The sequence below is a fragment of the Notechis scutatus genome, chromosome Z (assembly GCF_049901735.1).
Source record: "Notechis scutatus isolate UNSWTSFEM ecotype Mainland chromosome Z, rNotScu1.2, whole genome shotgun sequence".
NCBI lineage: Eukaryota > Metazoa > Chordata > Lepidosauria > Squamata > Elapidae > Notechis > Notechis scutatus.
Window position 1 is genome coordinate 121,844,177 of NC_142025.1, and position 19,386 is coordinate 121,863,562.

General features: G+C 48.8%; 2 protein-coding genes across 2 annotated transcripts; both read right to left on the reverse strand.

Moving 5' to 3' along the window:
- Positions 1-5,743, reverse strand: TMEM95 (transmembrane protein 95). The gene is given in 7 exon segments (XM_087947231.1): positions 1-92; positions 400-480; positions 2,214-2,234; positions 4,393-4,456; positions 4,458-4,474; positions 4,553-4,609; positions 5,410-5,743. Coding segments are annotated over 7 exon segments (666 nt in total).
- Positions 5,744-16,050: 10,307 nt separating this feature from the next.
- Positions 16,051-19,005, reverse strand: LOC113430222 (monocarboxylate transporter 11). Its single transcript, XM_026692684.2, is given in 7 exon segments — positions 16,051-16,193; positions 16,196-16,240; positions 16,774-17,011; positions 17,013-17,379; positions 17,381-17,507; positions 18,127-18,270; positions 18,756-19,005. Coding segments are annotated over 7 exon segments (1,263 nt in total). The 5' UTR covers positions 18,955-19,005.
- Positions 19,006-19,386: the final 381 nt, after the last annotated feature.

Below are 19,386 nucleotides of genomic sequence, written 5' to 3' on the forward strand. Positions count from 1 at the left end.
TCACTCCACGGCACAGGAGACCAATCCGAGAAAGAAGCAGGAGCCAGAAATGTACAGGAGCAGCTGGATGATCTTTGGCAAGCCCTGGTATTCTGTGGGGGCAGAAGAGAAGCAGACAGGCGTGGTCGGGTGGGAGGGGAGCAGGAAATGAGGGCAGGGGTCCCCAGAAAGCGGGGATCTTTCCATCCCCCTCTTAGCATTTGTGCAAGCCAAGCTGGTGGAACTCCCCGCCACAAGATGCAACGTTGTATGTATTAGAGCAGCAGAGAGGGGAGGGAAGGAGGCTGAAGGAGGAGAGTGGGGGGAAATGGGAGGAAACTGGGAGAACTGGGGAGGCTCGGCCGGGGAGGGAGGATCCTCCCTCCCACCCACCCCCAGGGGACAAAGGAGGCCAATCACCTGGATAACAAGTCCTCATGTCCCAACAGGGGATCTCCGTCCTGAGACAGGTAGAACAATTGAAGATTGAGGCCACCACATCTGGAGGAAGGTACCCACAAACAAATTAAAGATTGTCTTGGTTTTGCGACCACAATGGGACACCACATTTCCATTGTGTGGCAGGCTGGGGGGATTCTGGGAATTGAAGTCCACCTGTCTTGAAAAGATTTGGAGCCATGTTTGGAGACACACCCACCCCCGATTGGAACCTAGCAGGGCAAAAAAGTCAAAATGGCCACCGTGCATAAAAATTAGACCTGGTTTGGCACATCCTGACCCTCTTCTGACCGCCTTGGCGTCCGAAATGCCTTTTTAAAAAGTCAAATTCAAATTATTTTGATAAAAATAAATTTCTCTTTTCCTCTTTTCCGCCAGAGCTATATCATACAGTCCTCGACATACGATGGTCCGTTTAGTGACCGTTACAACAGCACTGAAAAAATGTGGCTCATGCCCGGGTTTTTTCACACTTACGACCATCGCAGACTTCCCCGCGGTCATGCGATCAAAATTCAGACGCTCGGCAACCGAGCCGTGTTTACGACGGCCGCAGTCAGTGTCCTCCGAGTCAAGGGATTCCCCTTCTGACCGGTGAAGTCAATGGGGGACCCGGATTCACTTAATGACCGGGTTACTCAGTGAACAACTTCAGGGATTAGTTTAACAACGGTGGCAAGAAAGATTTTAAAGCGAGGGCAGAATTTCATTTAACAACTGCGTTGCTTTGCTCAGTTGTGATTGTAAGTCGAGGACTATCTAATTACGAGGGGATCTTTCATTTATTATTATTATTATTATTATTATTATTATTATTATTATTATTATTATTATTATTATTATTATTATTATTATTATAGAATAGAAATAAGAATAGAATAGAATAGAGAATAGAGTAGAAATAAGAATAGAATAAGAACAGAATAGAAATAATAGAATAAAAATAATAGAATAGGAATAGAAATTAGGTTAGAATTTAGGATAGAAATCAGGATAGGATAGGATAGGATAATATTGGAATATAGAATAGAATATAGAATGTAGAATATAGAAAAGTATAGAATATAGAATAGAATAGAATAGAATAGAATAGAATAGAATAGAATAGAATAGAATAATGGAATGAAGAATAGAATAGAATATTGGAATAGAAAAAAGAATAGAATAGAATATAGACTAGACTAGACTAGACTAGACTAGACTAGACTAGAATAGAATAGAATAGAATAGAATAGAATAGAATAGAACAGAATAGAATCACAGAGTTGGATGGGACCTTGGAGGTCTTCTGGTCCAACCCCTGCCTAGGCAGGAAACCCTACACCACTTCAGACAAAATGGTTGTCCAACATCTTCTTAAAAACTTCCAGTTTTAAATTATGATTATGATCTTGATCATATCTTTTATTCATTAAACATGAAACTCAGTCAACTGAACATTTAAAAATGTATCACCGATATTGAAGAATAATAATAATCTATTTTATTTATTAATTATATTTATATATTTGTTAGTTAGTTTGTTTGTCTGTCTGTCTGTCTATCTATCTATCTATCTATCTATCTATCTATCTATCTATCTATCTATCTATCTATCTATCTATCTATCTTATCTATTTATTTTATACTTTTCTGTCCTCGCATGTCAGCTTACCGGAACGTAAAAATGCAAATCAGAAACACCAATGAAATTAAAATCAAATTTGCACTTTTTAAGATCAATGGCTGGTCATTAAAATAATTATCCATCCAAGGGTTTTAGGAAGAAAACTTACGGCAGGCAGGTGGGCACAGAGCTAGAGCAGAGAGAGAGAGAGAACAAAAATCACATAAAAATAAAAGCAGAGTTAAACACACACACCCTCAAAGTATCCCCCAGATAATGAGAAACTCAGAGCAACCTTTGTCTGATAATCATTGAGGACTAGATCCTTGTGCGATTTGCAAAACTTGCTGGGGCAAAGGAGGCTTTGGAAAATCCGGGTGTGCTGCTCTTACACATTTATTTTGTAAAATCCTCCTCCTCTTTTAAGGACACCGTAATCCCTTCCATTGGGGTGGGCGGAGTCTGGGCAACTGAATTCAGAGCCGAATGTTTACTGGCCGGATATCCTTCCTGTCACCAATGTGGAGTTTAGTGCAGCAGATATATATTCTCATCTATTCTCATTTATTTTGCAAAATGAATGGATTAATTTCATACGCGGCCCGTCACACCGTCGAAAATGACAGCCCAGATAAAGATGAAAGATAAGGGATTCTGCAAGGTGTTGTGATATATAAGAAGGTAGTTTTTAAAAGCGAATGGAACTGATATTTCTTTTTTTAAATCGGTTTCTTTTTTTTTAAAGATTATTGCTAATTTGTAGGTGGATATCATTGGAATAAATGTGGAAATTGAAAGCTACGATAAGAAAATGATATAAAACAAGGAATAGTTAAAATGAATTATGAGGATTTTAATGAAAGACCAATGTCAGTTACTATAATTAACTGAATAGATTAATATACTTGAAATAATAAATGATTTAGAACTTAACTGAGGGGGAAAAAAACCATGCGGAATCTAGCTCAATATATAAATATGTGTGTGTGTGTGTGTGTGTGTGTGTGTGTGTGAGAGAGAGAGAGAGAGAGAGAGAGAGAGATTAGGAAATTACTGTTATTAAACGAGAATGTGATAATTATAAAGTGACTATATTATGATAAATTTTGAGTATGGATTAAAGGGGAATATATTGAGGGATGTATAAGACAAAGGGGTGGCACACTCTAATTGATAATTAAAGGGGGAAACTTTCAGAAGTATTAGATTTAAGATGAAAACTTACTGAATAATGAAATAAAAGTATGGGATAAAATTGCAAATGTGACCGATATAAGCATAAAGGTATAATGGATTTGGAATAATAAAAAAAAAGAATGTTAGACTATAAAATAAGATAGGAGATTATTTAAAGAAAAAGGGGAAAAAAGGAATTCAGTTAAGATATAAATTGAAAATAAGTATAAAGAAAATAAGAATATTGAGGTAAATTTATGGGAAAATGGAAATAATGATATGATATAGAACTGAATGTGAAAGGAAAATATATATTAAGGTCATGTTTGTACTGAAGTGTAAAAACCTGGAAGCAAATTGTTCACTGAAAGGGATGTTTTTAAAATGTAAAAATAAAAAATTTATTTGACGAAAATGACAGCCCTACAAATACCTTGATGTCTGTCCACTATCCAATACTATCCATGTCAGCTGACCTCCTAATATATCTACTACTACTATTATTATTATTATTATCATTAATAATAATAATAATAATAACAACAACAACAACAACAACAACAACAACAACAAATGACAGTATACACAGCAAACGAGATAACTATGCTGGGTTTCGTATCACAAATCACTAGTCGATTTCCATCACTAGTGGATTTCCAAATGTCAAGGTCAGAAGGGACCCACAAGGTTATCCAGTCTGACCCGCCCTGCCAGCTCAGCTTCCTCCCTGAAGAAAGTCGCAGCCAAACTGTTTCAGACAACTGACTCATATCTATGATGGTTGCAGTGTCCTGGGGATGTCGCGTGATCCCCTTTTGCGACCGTCATGTCAAGCAAAGTCCACGGGGAAGCCAGATTCACTTAAGGACCGTGTGGCCCACCGAATGACTGCGGCGATCATCTTCACAACCATAGCCACAAAATAAGAAAAAAAGGTCATCGAAGGGAAGCGCAACCCCTTAACAACTGTCTCGCTTAGCGGCAGAAATCCTAGGCTCACTTTTGGTCGTAAGTTGAGGACTGCCCAGAGTCCCCTTCAACCTTCCCGTTTGGGGAAATGATTGGCAGGCTTCCATCCGGCCTCTCTTAAGGAAAGCGGGTGGGCAGACTGACCCCACCCACCCCCAAGCCAAACCCCGCCTCCCCGAAGAGCCGAGTGCGGATCCTCCCACCTTCTCGGGTCTCGCTTGGGATCTTCACTTCGTGCAGCCAGTTCCAAAACTTCAGGAGATCCGTCCAAACTTTGCTTTATTTCTAAGGAGAAGAAGTGGGTGGGGGTGTCTCTTCTGGAGCTGTGGACTACAACTCCCATCCTCCCGGGGGCTCCCTTACCAATCACTCTGAGCACCCGGTGGGCTTTTTCCAGGAGCAGGTCCAACGTCGACTCGTCTGCGGCCGAGAAAACAGAGAAAAAGGGGGCCTGGAACCGGCGTAGGGCGCCCATTTTGCGCCGTTTCGGCTCGTCCTACCTCGCAGGGCTGTGGTTAGTGATGCAATCAGACAACCCCGTCCTCGCCTTAACGACAGATCGCTTAGCGACCGGAGGGAGGAACCAGCGGACAAACCAGGCGACGTCCTTCAAGTTGTCCTAAGAAGAGACTGGACGGCCACCTGTCCGAAATGGATTCGGTCCTCTATTCTGATTGATTCTCCCAGATTAACAGAGTTGGAAGGGACCTTGGAGGTCATCCAGTCCAACCCCCGTCCTGTCCAAAATGGATTCAGAGATCTCCTGCTGGAGCAGAGGGGGTTAGACTAGAGAACCTCTAGGATCCTTTCCAGCTCCATTCTGATTGATTCTCCCAGATTAACAGAGTTGGAAGGGACCTTGGAGGTCATCCAGTCCAACCCCCCAGCCCTACAGCATTTCTGACAGACAGCATCCAATCTCTTCTTGAAAAGCCTCCAGGGATGAATCTTCCCACCATTTCTGAATAACAGAATAATAGCAGAGCTGGAAGGGACCCTGGAGGTCATCCAGTCCAACCCACCGCCATTTCGGACCAATCCGAAAAAAAAAGGGTGATTTACAACCCGGAGCGGAAGTTCTGAGGATCGCAGCTAAAAGCCCACCTGCCCAGGGCTAGGGTGACATTCCCCCCTAGGGTTATTGGGTGGGGGGTCCGACCCCTCCTCCATCAGCCCCCACCCCACCACCCCAGTTGAGATCCTGGGGTCTCTCCCTCTACCTAAGGCGAAGTCCCGGACGGCCTTTGGCCCCCAGGGGTACACGGAGCAGCCCCTCCGGGCGTAACGCTCCCGGTAGCGAGCGCAGAGGTGGGCGAACCGCATCTTCAGGTTCTTGAACTGGGGCCCACAGTGGAGGCAGCCCTCCGTGGGGCCCCCGGGCAGGAAGGAAGAGGAGGAGGAGGAAGAGGGGGCGGCTGGGCTGTGCGATGAGCCCCCTGGAGTCAGGGACCCCGGCAGGGAGCTGCTGCAGGGCCCATGGGGAGCAGCTGGTGGGAGGAGCCAGGAACGGGGTGGGCGGGGCCCTGGGGAGGTTATCCGGAACCCCGTTTCCATGGTGTGTTTGACCACGGGTTCTAGAGCCTGGTGGGTCTTCGGGTGGCAGGAATCTTAGAATCTTAGAAACCAAGAATCATAGAAAGCATTCAGGCGGGAAGGGACCATGGAGGTCTTCTAGCTGACCCCCAAGGCAACAATTCCACCAGCCTGGACAAATAATTTAAGAAATGAAGATATAACTATATTTAAGATATATTAAATATGGATATATTTATATACCATATGATAGGTTCCATCCATCTCTGGAGGCTTTGAAGAAGAGACTGGACCGCCATCGGTCAGAAAATGGGGTAGGGCCTCCTGCTTGGGCGAGGGAGGAGTTGGACTAGATGACCTCCAAGGTCCCTGCTGATTCTTGTTATTCTGTTCTCTCTTTCTCTTTCTTTTCTTCCTTCCTTTCTCCATCCCTTTCTCCCCTTTCTCTCCTTTCTTTCCGAAATGGGGTAGGGTCTCTCCTGCTTGGGCGGGGGGATGGACTAGATGACCTACAAGGTCCCTTCCAACTCTGTTATTCTGCTATTCTGCTCTTTCTTTCTTTCTTTCTTTCTTTCTTTCTTTCTTTCTTTCTTTCTTTCTTTCTTCTTTCTTTCTCTTTCTTTCTTTCTTTCTTTCTTTCTTTCTTTCTTTCTTCTTTCTTTCTCTTTCTTTCTTTCTTCTTTCTTTCTTTCTTTCTTTCTTTCTTTCTTTCTTTCTTTCTTTCTTTCCTTCCTTCCTTCCTTCCTTCCTTCCTTCCTTCTTTCTCCATCCCTTCCCTTTCTCTCCTTTCTTTCCGAAATGGGAGTAGGGTCTCCTGCTTAGGCGGGGGTGGACTAGATGACCTACAAGGTCCCTTCCAACTCTGTTATTCTCGTTCTTTCTTTCTTTCTTTCTTTCTTTCTTTCTTTCTTTCTTTCTTTCTTTCTTTCTTTCTTTCTTCTTTCTTTCTCTTTCTTTCTTTCTTTCTTTCCTTCCTTCCTTCCTTCCTTCCTTCCTTCCTTCTTTCTCCATCCCTTCCCTTTCTCTCCTTTCTTTCAGAAATGGGGTAGGGTCTCCCGCTTGGGTGGGGGTTGGACTGGATGACCTCCAAGGTCCCTTCCAATTCTGTTATTCCTTCCTTCCTTCCTTTCTTTTCTTCCTTCCTTTCTCCATCTCTTTCTCCCCTTTCTTTCTTCCTTTCTTTCCAGAAATGGTGTATGGTCTCTTGCTTGGTGGAGGGTTGGATTAGATGACCTCTGAGGTCCCTTCTGAGTCTTCCTTCCCTTCCTTTCTTTCTCTTTCTTTTCTTCCTTCCTTCCTCCCTCCCTCCCCCTTCTCCCCTTTCTTCCTTACTTTCAGAAATATGGCAGGGTCTCCTGCTTGGGCGGGGAGGGGATTGGACTAGATGACCTCTATGGTCCCTGCCGACTCTTGTTATTCTGTATATGAACATAAATTCTGGGTCTGCTTTTGGTCAGCTTTGCTTGGTGGGAGTTTGGCATACAGGAAGTCCTCGGTTTAATGACCACAATGGAGCCCCACGTTTCCTCCACTAAGCGAGACATGGGTGAAGTCCCTTTTGTCCCGTTTTAATCACCTTCCTTTCCACCGTTGCTAAGTGAATCACTGCAACTGTTAAGCAAGGCATGCATTTGTTCAATGAAGCTGGCTTCTCGCTTGGCTGGTGAAAAGCTGGTGAGCCTGGGCCGCTGCGACCGTCGTAAATACGAGTCAGTTGCCAATTTGGATCACGTGACCACGGGAGATGATCTTGGCCCACGGTCGTAAAGTGTGAAAAATGGCCATAAGTCACTGTTTCCAAGGCCGTCCTAAGCGAGTGGTTCTAAGTCAAGGACTGCCTTTAATCTTTCATGTCGTTATTTTCGGCAAACCAGGTTTTGACCCCCAACAGGAGTTGAGAAGAAAGCCAGAATGCTTCACTTCCTAAAGGGTTGAACTAGTTTTCCCCGCACAGGGTTGGACTAGATGACCCTTCAGGGTACTTTCCAAGTGCATAATGCGAGGATTTCCCCATTGGTTGTCTGGCAGAGGAGTCTGCCCAGCCTGCCGGCTCTGCGGCGCCTCGACAGTTGTGATTGTGGTGAGAGGTTACTCAGCCTTTGCCAACCTGAAGATGGAGGACTTCAACTCCCAGAATTCCCCAGCTGGCATGATGGAGGAGAAGAAGAAGAGGAGGGGGAGGAGGAAGGGAGGAAGGAGGAGGAGGAGAAGGAGGAGGAGGAGAGGAAGAGGGAGGAGAAAAGGTGGCGGAGGAGGAGGAGGAGGAGAAGAGGAGGAGGAGGAAAGGAAGAGGAAGAAGAGGAGGAAGAGAAGAGGAGGAAGAGGAGGAAAGGAAGAGGAGGAGGGAGAGAAGAGGAGGAGGGGAGGAGAGGAGGAGAAGAAGAAGAAGAAAAGAGGAGGAGGAGAGAAGGAGGGAGAAAGAGAAGAAAAGAAGAGCAGGAAGGAGGAGGAGGAGGAGGAGAAGAGGAGGAGGAGGAGGAGGAAAGGAAGAGGAGGAAGGGAGGAAGAGGAGGAGGGGAGGAAGAGGAGGAGAAGAAGAAGAAGAGGAGGAGGAGGGGAGGAAGAGGAGGAGGAGAAGAAGAAGAGGAGAAGGAGGAGGAGAGGAAGAGGAGAAGAAGGAGAAAGAGAAGAGGATGATGATGATGATGATGATGATGATGATTCTGGGGTCCTGGGTGGTCTCTGACCCGGGTGGTTTCCTTGCAGACGTTTCATGACCCAACTAGGCAACCTCATCAGCTTCAAAGCAAAGCGACCTGAAAGCTGAAGAAACCCCCTTCTCCATGCTCCATTGGGAGGGGGGCAGGGGTATCCCACCTGGCCCTCCGCACCTGCAGCCTCTGGCTGGTCCAGGGGCTTCCACAGCAGCGGCAGCACCCTTGGCTTGCCTGCAGGGCCCCTGGAGCCCCTCCCACTTCCCACCCCCTCCTCCCTCCAACCCCCTTGGGAGGGCTGAGAAGCTGGCAGCCCAAAATCCCTCCCTGCCCAGCGCCCAGGTGAGGTGGGAGCAGGGACCACGTGAGGCACCTGTGCGTGTCAGGGACGGAGGCTTAATCAGACCCGACGGAGACTTAATGTAGGTCAGCAGCCACCTCTGCCCAGGGCTCCGTGAATCACCCGCCAGGGAGTGGCGCCAAAGACACGCTTGCTCCATCAGTGCTACCCGAAACGACGCCCTGCCCCACCTGCCAGGTAAGGCCCGCGCATTGGGGTGGCCGGTGTTCGCTCTGCACAGTTTTTGGGCCCTCCGAAAACTCCCTCAAGACCATGGGGGGGCGTGGGAAAGAAATGATTTCTTGACCTCAAAAACAGGAAACTTTCCCAAAACTAGGAGCCACTAAGGAACAACATCAGGGGGAGGGGGAGGAGCAGGAGCAGAAGAGGAGGGGGAGGAGGGGGAGGAGGAAGAGGAGGAGGAGAGGGGAGAAAGGAGAGGAGGAGGAAAGGGAGAGGAAGAGGAAGAGAGAGGAGGAGGAGAGGGGAAGGAGAGGAAGAGAAGAAGAGGAGGAGGAGGAGGAGAGGAGGAGGAGAGGGAGAAAAGGAGAGGAGGAGGAGGAAAGGGAGAGGAAGAGGAAGAGAGGAGGAGAAGAGGAGGGAGGAGGAGGAAGAGGAGGAGAGGGAGAGGGAGAAAAGGAGAGGAGGAGGAAAGGGAGAGGAAGAGGAAGAGAAGAAGAGGAGGAGGAAGAGGAAGAGGAGGAGGAAGAGGAGAAGAGGAGGAGGAGCAGGAGGAGAAGAGGAGGAAGAAAGAAAGAAGAAGAGGAATAGAAGGGAGAGGAGGAGGAGGAAGAAGAGGAGGAGGAGAGGGAGAGAGAGAGGAAGAAGAGGAGAGGAAGAGAAGGAGGAGGAGGAGAAGAGGAGGAGGAGAGGAAAAGAAGGAGGAGGAAGAGGAGGAGGAGGAAGAGGAGGAGGGGGAGGAGGAGGAGGAGGAGGAAGAGGAGAAGAAGAGGAAGAGGAGGAGAGGAGGAGGAGGAAGAAGAGGAGAAGAAGAGGAGAGGAAGGAAGAAGAGAGAAGAGGAGGAAAGGAGGAAGAAGAGGAGGAGGAGAAGAGGAGGAAGAGAGGAAGGAGAGGAATAGAAGGAGAGGAGGAGGAGGAGGAAGAGGAGAAGAAGAGAAGGAGGAGGAAAGGGAGAGGAGAGAGAAGAGAGAGAGAGAGGAGAGGAAGAGGAAGAGAAGGAGGAGGGAGAGGAGGAGGAGCAGGAGAAGAAGAGGAGGAAGAAAGGAAGAAGAAGAGGAATGAGAAGGAGAGGAGGAGGAGGAGGAGGAGGAGGAGGAGGAGGAGGAGGAGGAGGAGGAAGAGGAGAAGAAGAGGAGGAGAGGGAGAGGGAGAAAGGAGAGGAGGAGGAAAGAGAGAGGAAGAGGAAGAGAAGAAGAGGAGGAGAGGAAGAGGAAGAGGAGGAGGAAGAGGAGAAGAGAGGAGGAGAGGGAGAGGAAGAAGAGGAGGAGGTGAGGAAGAGAAGGAGGAGGAGGAGGAGAGGAGGAGGAGCAGGAGGAGAAGAGGAGGAAGAAAGAAAGAAGAAGAGGAATAGAAGAAGGAGAGGAGGAGGAGGAAGAAGAGGAGGAGGAGAGGGAGAGAGAGAGGAAGAAGAGGAGAGGAAGAGAAGGAGGAGGAGGAGGAAGAGGAGGAGGAGAGGAAAAGAAGGAGGAGGAAGAGGAGGAGGAGGAAGAGGAGGGGGAGGAGGAGGAGGAGGAGGAAGAGGAGAAGAAGAGGAAGAAGAGGAGAGGAGGAGGAGGAAGAAGAGGAGAAGAAGAGGAGAGGAAGAGGAAAGAAGAGAAGAGGAGGAAAGGAGGAAGAAGAGGAGGAGGAGAAGAGGAGGAAGAGAGGAAGGAGAGGAATAGAAGGAGAGGAGGAGGAGGAGGAAGAGGAGAAGAAGAGAAGGAGGAGGAAAGGGAGAGGAAGAGAAAGAGAAGAGGAGAGGGAGAGGAAGAGGAAGAGAAGGAGGAGGAGAGGAGGAGGAGCAGGAGAAGAAGAGGAGGAAGAAAGGAAGAAGAAAGAGGAATAGAAGGAGAGGAGGAGGAGGAGGAGGAGGAGGAGGAGGAGGAGGAGGAGGAGGAAGAGGAGAAGAAGAGGAGAGGGAGAAGGAGAGGAAGAGGAGGAGGAAGAGAGGAAGAGAAGGAGAAGAGGAGGAGGAGGAGAGGAGCAGGAGGAGGAGAGGAGCAGGAGAGGGAGAGGAAGAGAAGGAGAAGAGGAGGAGGAGGAAGAACAACAAGAAGAAAATGATTCTGAGGTTCTTGGTGCTCGGTGGTTTTCTTGCAGACGTTTCATAACCCAGCTAGGGAACATAATCAGTGTTATTTCTTGATCTCAAAAACAGGAACTTTCCCCAAACCCGGAGCAGGCTGATGTTAAAGATGCCAAAAAAACCGCGATTCCAGAACCCAGAAGGCACCAATTCTGGTCCTTTGCCCCAGGTGGGTTATTAAGGGAGGAGGGGAGGAGGGCGGGTGAATCCGTTCTAAGCAAGGTAGAATGCGATGAAACACGTAAGAGGAGGGGGAAAAACTAGCATGAACAATCTTTAAATCAGTGTTTTTTTTAAAAATCTGGATAACTTTAAGAGTGGGTGGACTTCAACTCCCAGAATTCCCCCACAGTCAAAGCTCCCTCTAATTATGGGAGTTGGATTCTGGGAGTTGAAGTCCACTTGTGTTAAAGGGCAGAAATTCGGGGAGTGGAAGCCCACCCCTCTTAAAGAGGCAGGGATTGAGAAGCATTGAATTAAGGAATCTGAGAGAAAAGTCTCATTTTTTTCCCTCTCCAGCCCTCTTTAACCCCTTAAACAAACCCCACATCCTGCATTGGGCGTCCAAATAACCCGAATCCCTCCACACTTCCTGTCCTGGGGGCGCCAGTTGGAGATTCACTGTGAAAACGAGTCCTTCAACAACAATAATGGACCACTCTGCCCTCTGCTGGCCCAGGTTTGCTATTGCAAGTTGGGTTCAAAGCCCTGGGTGACCACAGCTTTCCTAGATATAAAAACTAACCGAGTTTATCGTTTCTGGTGGGGACAGGAGCCCCTTTGTCTCTCTGAACAACTCATGAGGATGCAGCTCCAGATGGACCACGACTTATGGCCACAAACCCATTGCTAAGTGGTGAGATCATTAAGTGGCAGATTTCAGGACAGGGGTCTTCAATTGGACCGCTTTAAAGACTGGGGGACTTCAACTCCCAGAATTCCTCCTCCAGTCATGTCAGCTCAGGAATTCTGGGAGTTGAAGTCCCCCAGTCTTTAAAGCTGTCAAGTTGTTTTAGGACCTTATTATCTAGGGACTGACCCTTTTTTGCAGCCATGTTGAGCTGAGAATTCTGGGATTTGTAGTTCGTACGTTGGGCGGAGGCTCAGGATGGGGGGGAGCTCACAGGTGTTTAAGGAAGCTGGGTTTGGGGGGTGGAGCAGCCCTTCTACGGCTGAGCGGGATTTTGGAAGGGGGAAAGTTAGAGGAGGCTGGTGAGGAAGTGGGAATGATGTATAATGACCTGAAATATTTTTGATGAATGAAAATTGAGCACCTGTCCCTCATATGCACACGATTGTTGGCAAATTAAAATATACACTGATGATGTTCCCTAGATGGGTCATGAAACGTCTGCAGGAAAACAACTCAGCTCAGAGAGCACCAAGGACCCCACAGTCCTCCTCCTCCTCCTCCTCCTCCTCTTCTTCTTCTTCCTCCTTTTCTTCTCTCCTCCTCCTCTCTTCTTCTTCTCCTCTTCCTCTTCCTCCTACCCCCTCCTGCTCTTCCTTCTCTTCCTCCTTCTCCTCCTACTCTTCTTCTCCTCTTCCTCCTCATCCTCTTCCTTCTCCTCCTCCTCCTCCTCCTCCTCCTCCTCCTCCTCCTCCTCCCTCCTCTTCTTCTTCTTCTTCTTCTTCTTCTTCTTCTTCTTCTTCTTCTTCTTCTTCTTCTTCTTCTTCTTCCTCCTCCTCCTCCCCCTCCTCCTACTCTCTTCTTCTTCTTCTTCTTCTTCTTCTTCTTCTTCTTCTTCTTCTTCTTCTTCTTCTTCTTCTTCTTCTTCTTCTTCTTCTTCTTCTTCCTCCTCTCCTCCCCCTCCTCCTACTCTCTTCTTCTTCTTCTTCTTCTTCTTCTTCTTCTTCTTCTTCTTCTTCTTCTTCTTCTTCTTCTTCTTCTTCTTCTTCTTCTTCTTCCTCCTCCTCCTCCTCCTCCTCCCTCCTCCTCCTCCTCTCCTTCTTCCTCCTCCTCCTCCTCCTCCTCTTCCTCCTCCTCCTCCTCCTCCTCCTCCTCCCTCCTCCTCTTCTTCTTCTTCTTCCTCCTCCTCCTCCTCCTCCTCCTCCCTCCTCCTCCTCTTCTTCCTCCTCCTCCTCCTCTTCTTCTTCTTCCTCCCTCCTCCTCCTCCTCCTCCTCCTCCTCCTCCTCCTCCTCCTCCTCCTCCTCCTCCTCCTCCTCCTCCTCCTCCTCTTCTTCTTCTTCTTCTTCTTCTTCTTCTTCTTCTTCTTCTTCTTCTTCTTCTTCCTCCTCCTCCTCCTCCTCCTCCTCCTCCTCCTCCTCCTCCCCCACCCGCAAACTACACTCCCTTCTAGCACCGATGAAACGTCAGCAAGAAAACTCAGCTCAGAGAGCACCAAGGACCCCACAGTCCTCCCCCTCCCCCTCCTCCTTCCCTTCTAGCACTGATTATATTCCCTAGTTGGGTCGTGAAACGTCTGTTCCTTGAATTTGCGAATTTCATTCCTCGGTTTCCTATTCAAGCTAAGAATCGTTAGCGGGGGAAAAACCAGGAATTTGTAACTATTCATGACGTCTTTTGCTCCTCGAGATATTTATTTACATAGATATTTTTTTAAACTCTCAATTCCTCTGAAGTCTGGAATTTGTGGCAGTAGACAGACTTAGGAGCAAATCAATCGCCAACTGGTTTCTTTCTCTGCCAGGGTTAACTGGAGGGGGAGGAAATGCTTTGAAATTCAGCAGTTGCGTTCTTTTTTTTTTCTCCGGTTGGGGTGGAGGGAACACAAATACACTTATATTTTATTTTTTTCTAAAGGATAATTTCACAACATGTGTATATATACACACATACACAGGTTGAGTGATTTTAAATAGCTCTGTGAAAAGGGCCATCCCAAATAATTCACTCACACACTCACAAGAAGAAGGAGGAGGAGAAGGAGAAGGAGAAGGAGTAGGAGGAGGAGGAGGAGGAGGAGAAGGAGGAGGAAGAAGAAGGAAGAAGAATGAGGAGAAGAAGAAGAAGAAGAAGAAGAAAAAGAAGAAGGAGAAGAAGGAGAAGAAGAAGAAAGAAGGAGAAGAAGAAGAAGAAGAAGAAGAAGAAGAAGAAGAAGAAGAAGAAGAAGAAGAAGAAGAAGAAGAAGAAGAAGAAGAAGAAGAAGAAGAAGAAGAAGAAAGCTGTGCAAAGCTGCACACAACAGCATGTTCTGCCTTTGGGATCAAACGTGGAAAATGCCAGACCTTCAATTTTTTTTAAATTGAATCTTTTCATTAAGTGAATCAGTAGCATGGTTGTTAAGTGAATCTGGCTTCCCTATTGACTTGTCGGAAGGTCGCAAAAAGGGGATCAGCATTTGACACACACCCCGGGACGCTGCAATCGTCGTAAATACGAGTCCGTAGGCCAAGCACCTGAATTTTGATCACGTGACCTGCAACGGTCATAAGTGTGAAAAATGGTCATGTCGCTTTTTCCTCCAGTGAGGTTGTAATTTTGAATGGTCACTAAATGAATGGTTGTAAGTCAAGGACTACCTGAATAGCTCAACAGCGCCCTCTGGTGCCTCTCCTAAGAATGACATCCTGCAAAGATGACTGAGTATGAAAAATACAAGGGATCCTCAACTTATGACTCATCGCTTAGAGACCGTTTGAAATTATGACCTCCTTGCGGGGAGGGGGTACTTGAGGTCAAGTTCTCAAGTTCTGATGGACTTTCCCCCAGTCACATGAATGTGTTTTGGGGGACTTGGCAACCATTTGCAGACATTTGCAGTGTCCCATTGATTCATTTAATGACGGACCTATTCCATTAACACCCACTGTTTAAAAAAAAAGGGTTGTCATACAGTTAGTCCTTGACTTATGACCATTTGAGACCTTCCCAGTTGGCTTCCGATGAGGAAAATCCAGGAGGGGGAAGCCAGATCCTCTTAATGACAGCATGGTTCGTTTAATGACCTAACAGCAATTGGCTTAACAACCTGGGCCAAAAAAACACCATTAAACCGGGCATATGACTCACTCAATGACCGCCTTGCTTAGCCATGGAAATTCTGCTACCCATTGTGGACGTAAGACGAGGACTATCCCTATCAGTGGGTGACCTGATTTACAACCATCGTGACTTAGGACCATGATGGGCAAGGCTCCGTGATGGCCGTAAGTTCGAGGACCTAACTCCAACGGTTTCTGGTTTGTCCCACCAACTCAGAGCTCCCTGCAGCCAAAATTAATTCTTTTGTGGACGTGGCAACAGACACATGTGTCCTCTTTGAACGTCGGACACTAGAGAAGCCCCCCAGAGAAAGTCCAATGCATTGGATGCCCCCCTCCCATCAATTTGGGGGAAGGTGTCCCCTCCCTTTTGCACCTCAATGAGGAGTCAAGTTAAATGGAGGGCAGCTGGTTGGAGAAAGGGATAAGAAGAGAGCACCAGGAAGCCAGGGTCACATTAGTAGTTGTGGCCTGCCGGCGGCTGGCGGAGCCGGCAACAGAGTCGGATAGTGAGGAGGTTGGGGAGGAGCCTGGAGTCTGGGAAGGCTCAGACGAGGGCTCTGCGTCGGAGGCAGAGATGGGGCCAGGGCCGTCCTACAGTTATCATCTGCCTTGAGTCGGAGATCAGTGGGGAAGAAGAACAGCTGGAGCCTGTTCCCAGTGTGCGCATGCACAGAGCTGCCAGAAGAAGGGAACAGCTGAGGAACAAGGGTCGACTCGGGAGTAAGGCCACAGGTGGATGGTGAATGGCCCCTCCCATAGGGAATAAAAGAGGAGGAGCAAAAGAGGGAGGGGGCTTTGCGGGAGACAATTCGTTCGTTGCCGCAGTCTGTGCATCTCAGAGACCCTGTGCTGAGTTCTTCCTTGTTAGCACTGTGTTTGGAAATAATTACTTGGCAGCTTTCCAGGCTAGATAAGGTCTGTGCTCCTAACTAGACCCTGGGAAGACTGTTTGCCAGGCCTTTTGGCTGAAAGCAAATGCCAGAAATTCACCTTTGTTTAATAAAAGAGGTTTTGCGGGACAAAGAGTCGGCTTAGTGCTTTTTGGGGTCAGAAAAAAATAGGTTAGATTCCACTCCCATCATCCTGGTTGGCTGATGGGCATTGCTAGAAGTCCCGGATGGAGGAACGTGGCGCGTCTTTCATACTTCCAAACGTCTCCCGGCCGGCGTGGAACATGATTGTCCCACAATGCTGGGCATCTCGTTTCGCCGAGCGCTGCGGCAGCCGGGCGAGGGGAGGAGGCCAAGGAAGACCAGGCTGGCAGAGAGGACAAAGGCTCCCCGATCAGGAACGAGGCAGTAAAGTCTCCGGTTTGGTCCCGCAGGAAACCTGGGAAGGAAAGAAGAGACAAAACCATCATTCGTGGCTTAATCGTAACTTGTCAGAAAAACCCTCGATCTGGCTGAAAATAGAGGCTTGGGTTCACCGTTGCAAGGTTCCCAGGCTGAGCTAGAAAGCGGCTGGGATTTAGTCGTGTTTCTCAAAACTTGGCCACTTTTGGGACAGTGGACTTCGATTCCCAGAATACCCCAGCTAGCAAAAGGTTTATTAGAATTCGGCACGGACGGGACAAGAAAGAAAAAAAAATCACGTATTTTTTAAATTAGTAGATAGTAGGAATGCGGTAGAACCCGTGAGAAGCTAAATTAATACATCAGTTAGGGTGTTTGGTGGTAGGACAATTAAATAGGAAATTGATGCGCTGGCTGCAGCGTTCCGGGAGTTGAAGTCCACCTGTCTTAAAGGGGCCACGTCTGCCCAATATTAAGTAGCACAGAACTCATCTTGCACCGAACAACATCTGGGTTCGGGCCCCCCCGGAAGAGTGAACCGCCATCTCACAGCACCCCTTTCCTCCTTACCTGAGAGGGGGGGTCCTAGCAGCCCCCCGAGGCTCATCGACATCATGCACAGCCCCGTGGCGTTCACAACACGGCTGGCGCCAACCAACTCGGGCAAGACCCCGAAAGGCTACCGTCGCGAAGCTTCCGCGCTGGCGCCGTAGAGTACGGCCAGGAGGAGCAGGCCGGCATAGGAGGAGGAGGCGGGGAGGAAGAGGAGGGTGAGCCCCACCGAGGTGTTGAAGGCCACCAGGAGGTAAAGCGGGGGGCAGGAGACGCCGGTCGGCCACGCAGCCGGCCAGTAGCCGGGCCAGAGCGTCAGCTAAGGCGGCGAGTGAAACCACGAAGGCTGCGCTGTAGGGTTCGATGCCCAGCGCCCGTCCATAGGCGTCCAGGTGGACGTAGGGGGTGAAGTAGCCAGCGGCCAGGAGGGCAGTGCCCACAGCAAACGCCCCAAAACCTCGCTGAGCCAAGAGGCCCACGTCAAAGATGGCGGTCAACTTAGGGGGGTCTCCCCGTAAGGCCAGGGGCCGAAGGAGGGCCCCGCCAAGCACCAGGTGGAGGCTGAGGGCGGAGGTGGCCATCAGGGCGCCTCGCCAGGCGAGGCGGTCGGTCACCAGGCGCAGGAGGAGATAGGGCGAAAGAGGTCAGTCCATTCCCGGTTAAGGCCAGCCCCATGGCCAGCGACCGTCGGGTGGAGAAATAGCGCGAGAGGGTGCCCATTGTGGGGGCGAAGGCGAAGGCCCAGCCCAGCCCTGCAGGCAGGAAGAAAGGAGAAAAGGGAAACGTTGATGTTGTCTTTATGAATTGAGGTCCCACCTGTAGTAGGTTTATAAACTCAAGGCTTATCCCCCTCCTATTTCCCCCATAACAGCAACCCTGTGAGGTAGGCTGGGCTGGGAGAGATGGACTGGCCCAAAGTCACCCAGCTGGCTTTCGTGCCTAAGGCGGGACTAGAACTCCTATTCTCTTGGTGATTGGCCCAAAGTCACCCAGCTGCCCTTCGTGCCTAAGGTTAAACTAGAACTCCCCATTGCCTGGTGATTGGCCCTAAGTCATTCAGCTTAAGAGGGGACTAGAACTCCCCGTCTCCTGGTGACTGGACCAAAAGTGTCTAAGGCGCAACTAGAACTCGCAACCTCCTGTTTTCTAGCCTCTTAAACCCTAGAACCAAACTCGCCCCAGGTACAAAAGGCTCAGGCAGGAGTCTCTGCGGGGAAAGGGTCAAAAGAGTCAAGATGGCCACCCCACAAGGGCAAGAGAAGCTTCGTGCCTCAAAAGGGGTGGAGCTTCAACTAGGCCCAGGCAGCCATCTTGCCCATTTGGACAGGTGAAGATTTATGCCCTCCGGAATGCGGGCTCTGCCCAACTCACCTGTCAGGAATCCCAGACTGAGGTACAACTGGAGTAAGGAGGTGCTGAAGGCGGCCCCAAAGGTGCCCAACGAAGACAGGAGCCCCCCCAGCATGACCACCGGACGGGCTCCGTAGCACGTACTTGCAGCAGTGCCCAGCGGACCTGTCCAGAGACAGAGAGGGTGTGTGTGGGGGGGAGGCTTCGGTTGTTAAACGAGTCACACCTAATTTTACCACTTTTTGTCTCCACCATCGTTAAGCGAATCGTGAGGTCATTAAGCGAAGCCCCCATGGACTTCGCTGGCCGAAAGACTCCTGGGGTGGTCGCCACTGGGGAGGGGGTGGGGCGGGGGTAGAATCACATGACCGAACGCCTGAATTTGGATCACTTGACCGTGGAGATGCTGTGACGGTCATAAGTCTGAGGTCCGGTCGTAAGTTGCAACGTTGCTCACTAAATGAACGGTCCTCATTCAAGGAGGCCTACTCCCCAATTTTATTTTCTCCTCTCTCTCACACACACGCTTCAAAGTTAATGTTAGGTGAGGATTTAAAAAAGTAAAAGTTCCGGGTGCAAAAAGAGACCAGGCTGAATTTAAGCAGGGCCTTCTTGGGGTTGCCCCCCGCTTAGGGGAAAGAAAAACTTACTTGCAAACTGCTTGGTTGCCAAGGTGATGGCCGTCACCCAGGACACCTGGGCCGTGGTGGCCTGGAAAGCGCCCACCAGGTCTTCAAAGAGGACGCCGAAAGATCTCAGAATGCCAAAAGTGAGTGAGTTGGCCAGAAATCCCGCGAGGACCACCGACCAGCCCCATCCTCCGTCCGGGGGATCTTCTGGGGGCAGCATCTCAGTTGGGGAGAGGTCTTCAAGGGGGAACCTTGCAAAGAATGGGGGGGTCCGCTCGCCCCACCTCTTGTCCTGGAGAGGAAGGTAAAAACATCCTTCATTTTTTTTTTTTTGAAAAAATCTGGACGGGTTGCAATACTAAAACTGGCCTGCGGGTGGCAGGAGCAGCCTTCCGTTAACCAGGGGGAACTTATAAGTTTCTTGTTATGGTTGAACATAGGCGTTGTCGACTCATAAAATATTTTTCTGGTCTTTTTGGAGTTGCCAACGGAAAGGGAGGGGGCAAAAAGGGGTTTGAAAGAGCAGTGCGGCAGCTTGGTAATCGAAAGTGAATTCCATAGATTTTCAAAGATAGTAAGTAGGTGACTGACGCTTGTGCCACGCAAAATTGGAGAGCATGATTGATGACTCTGGGCTAGGGAGGTGTCCCAT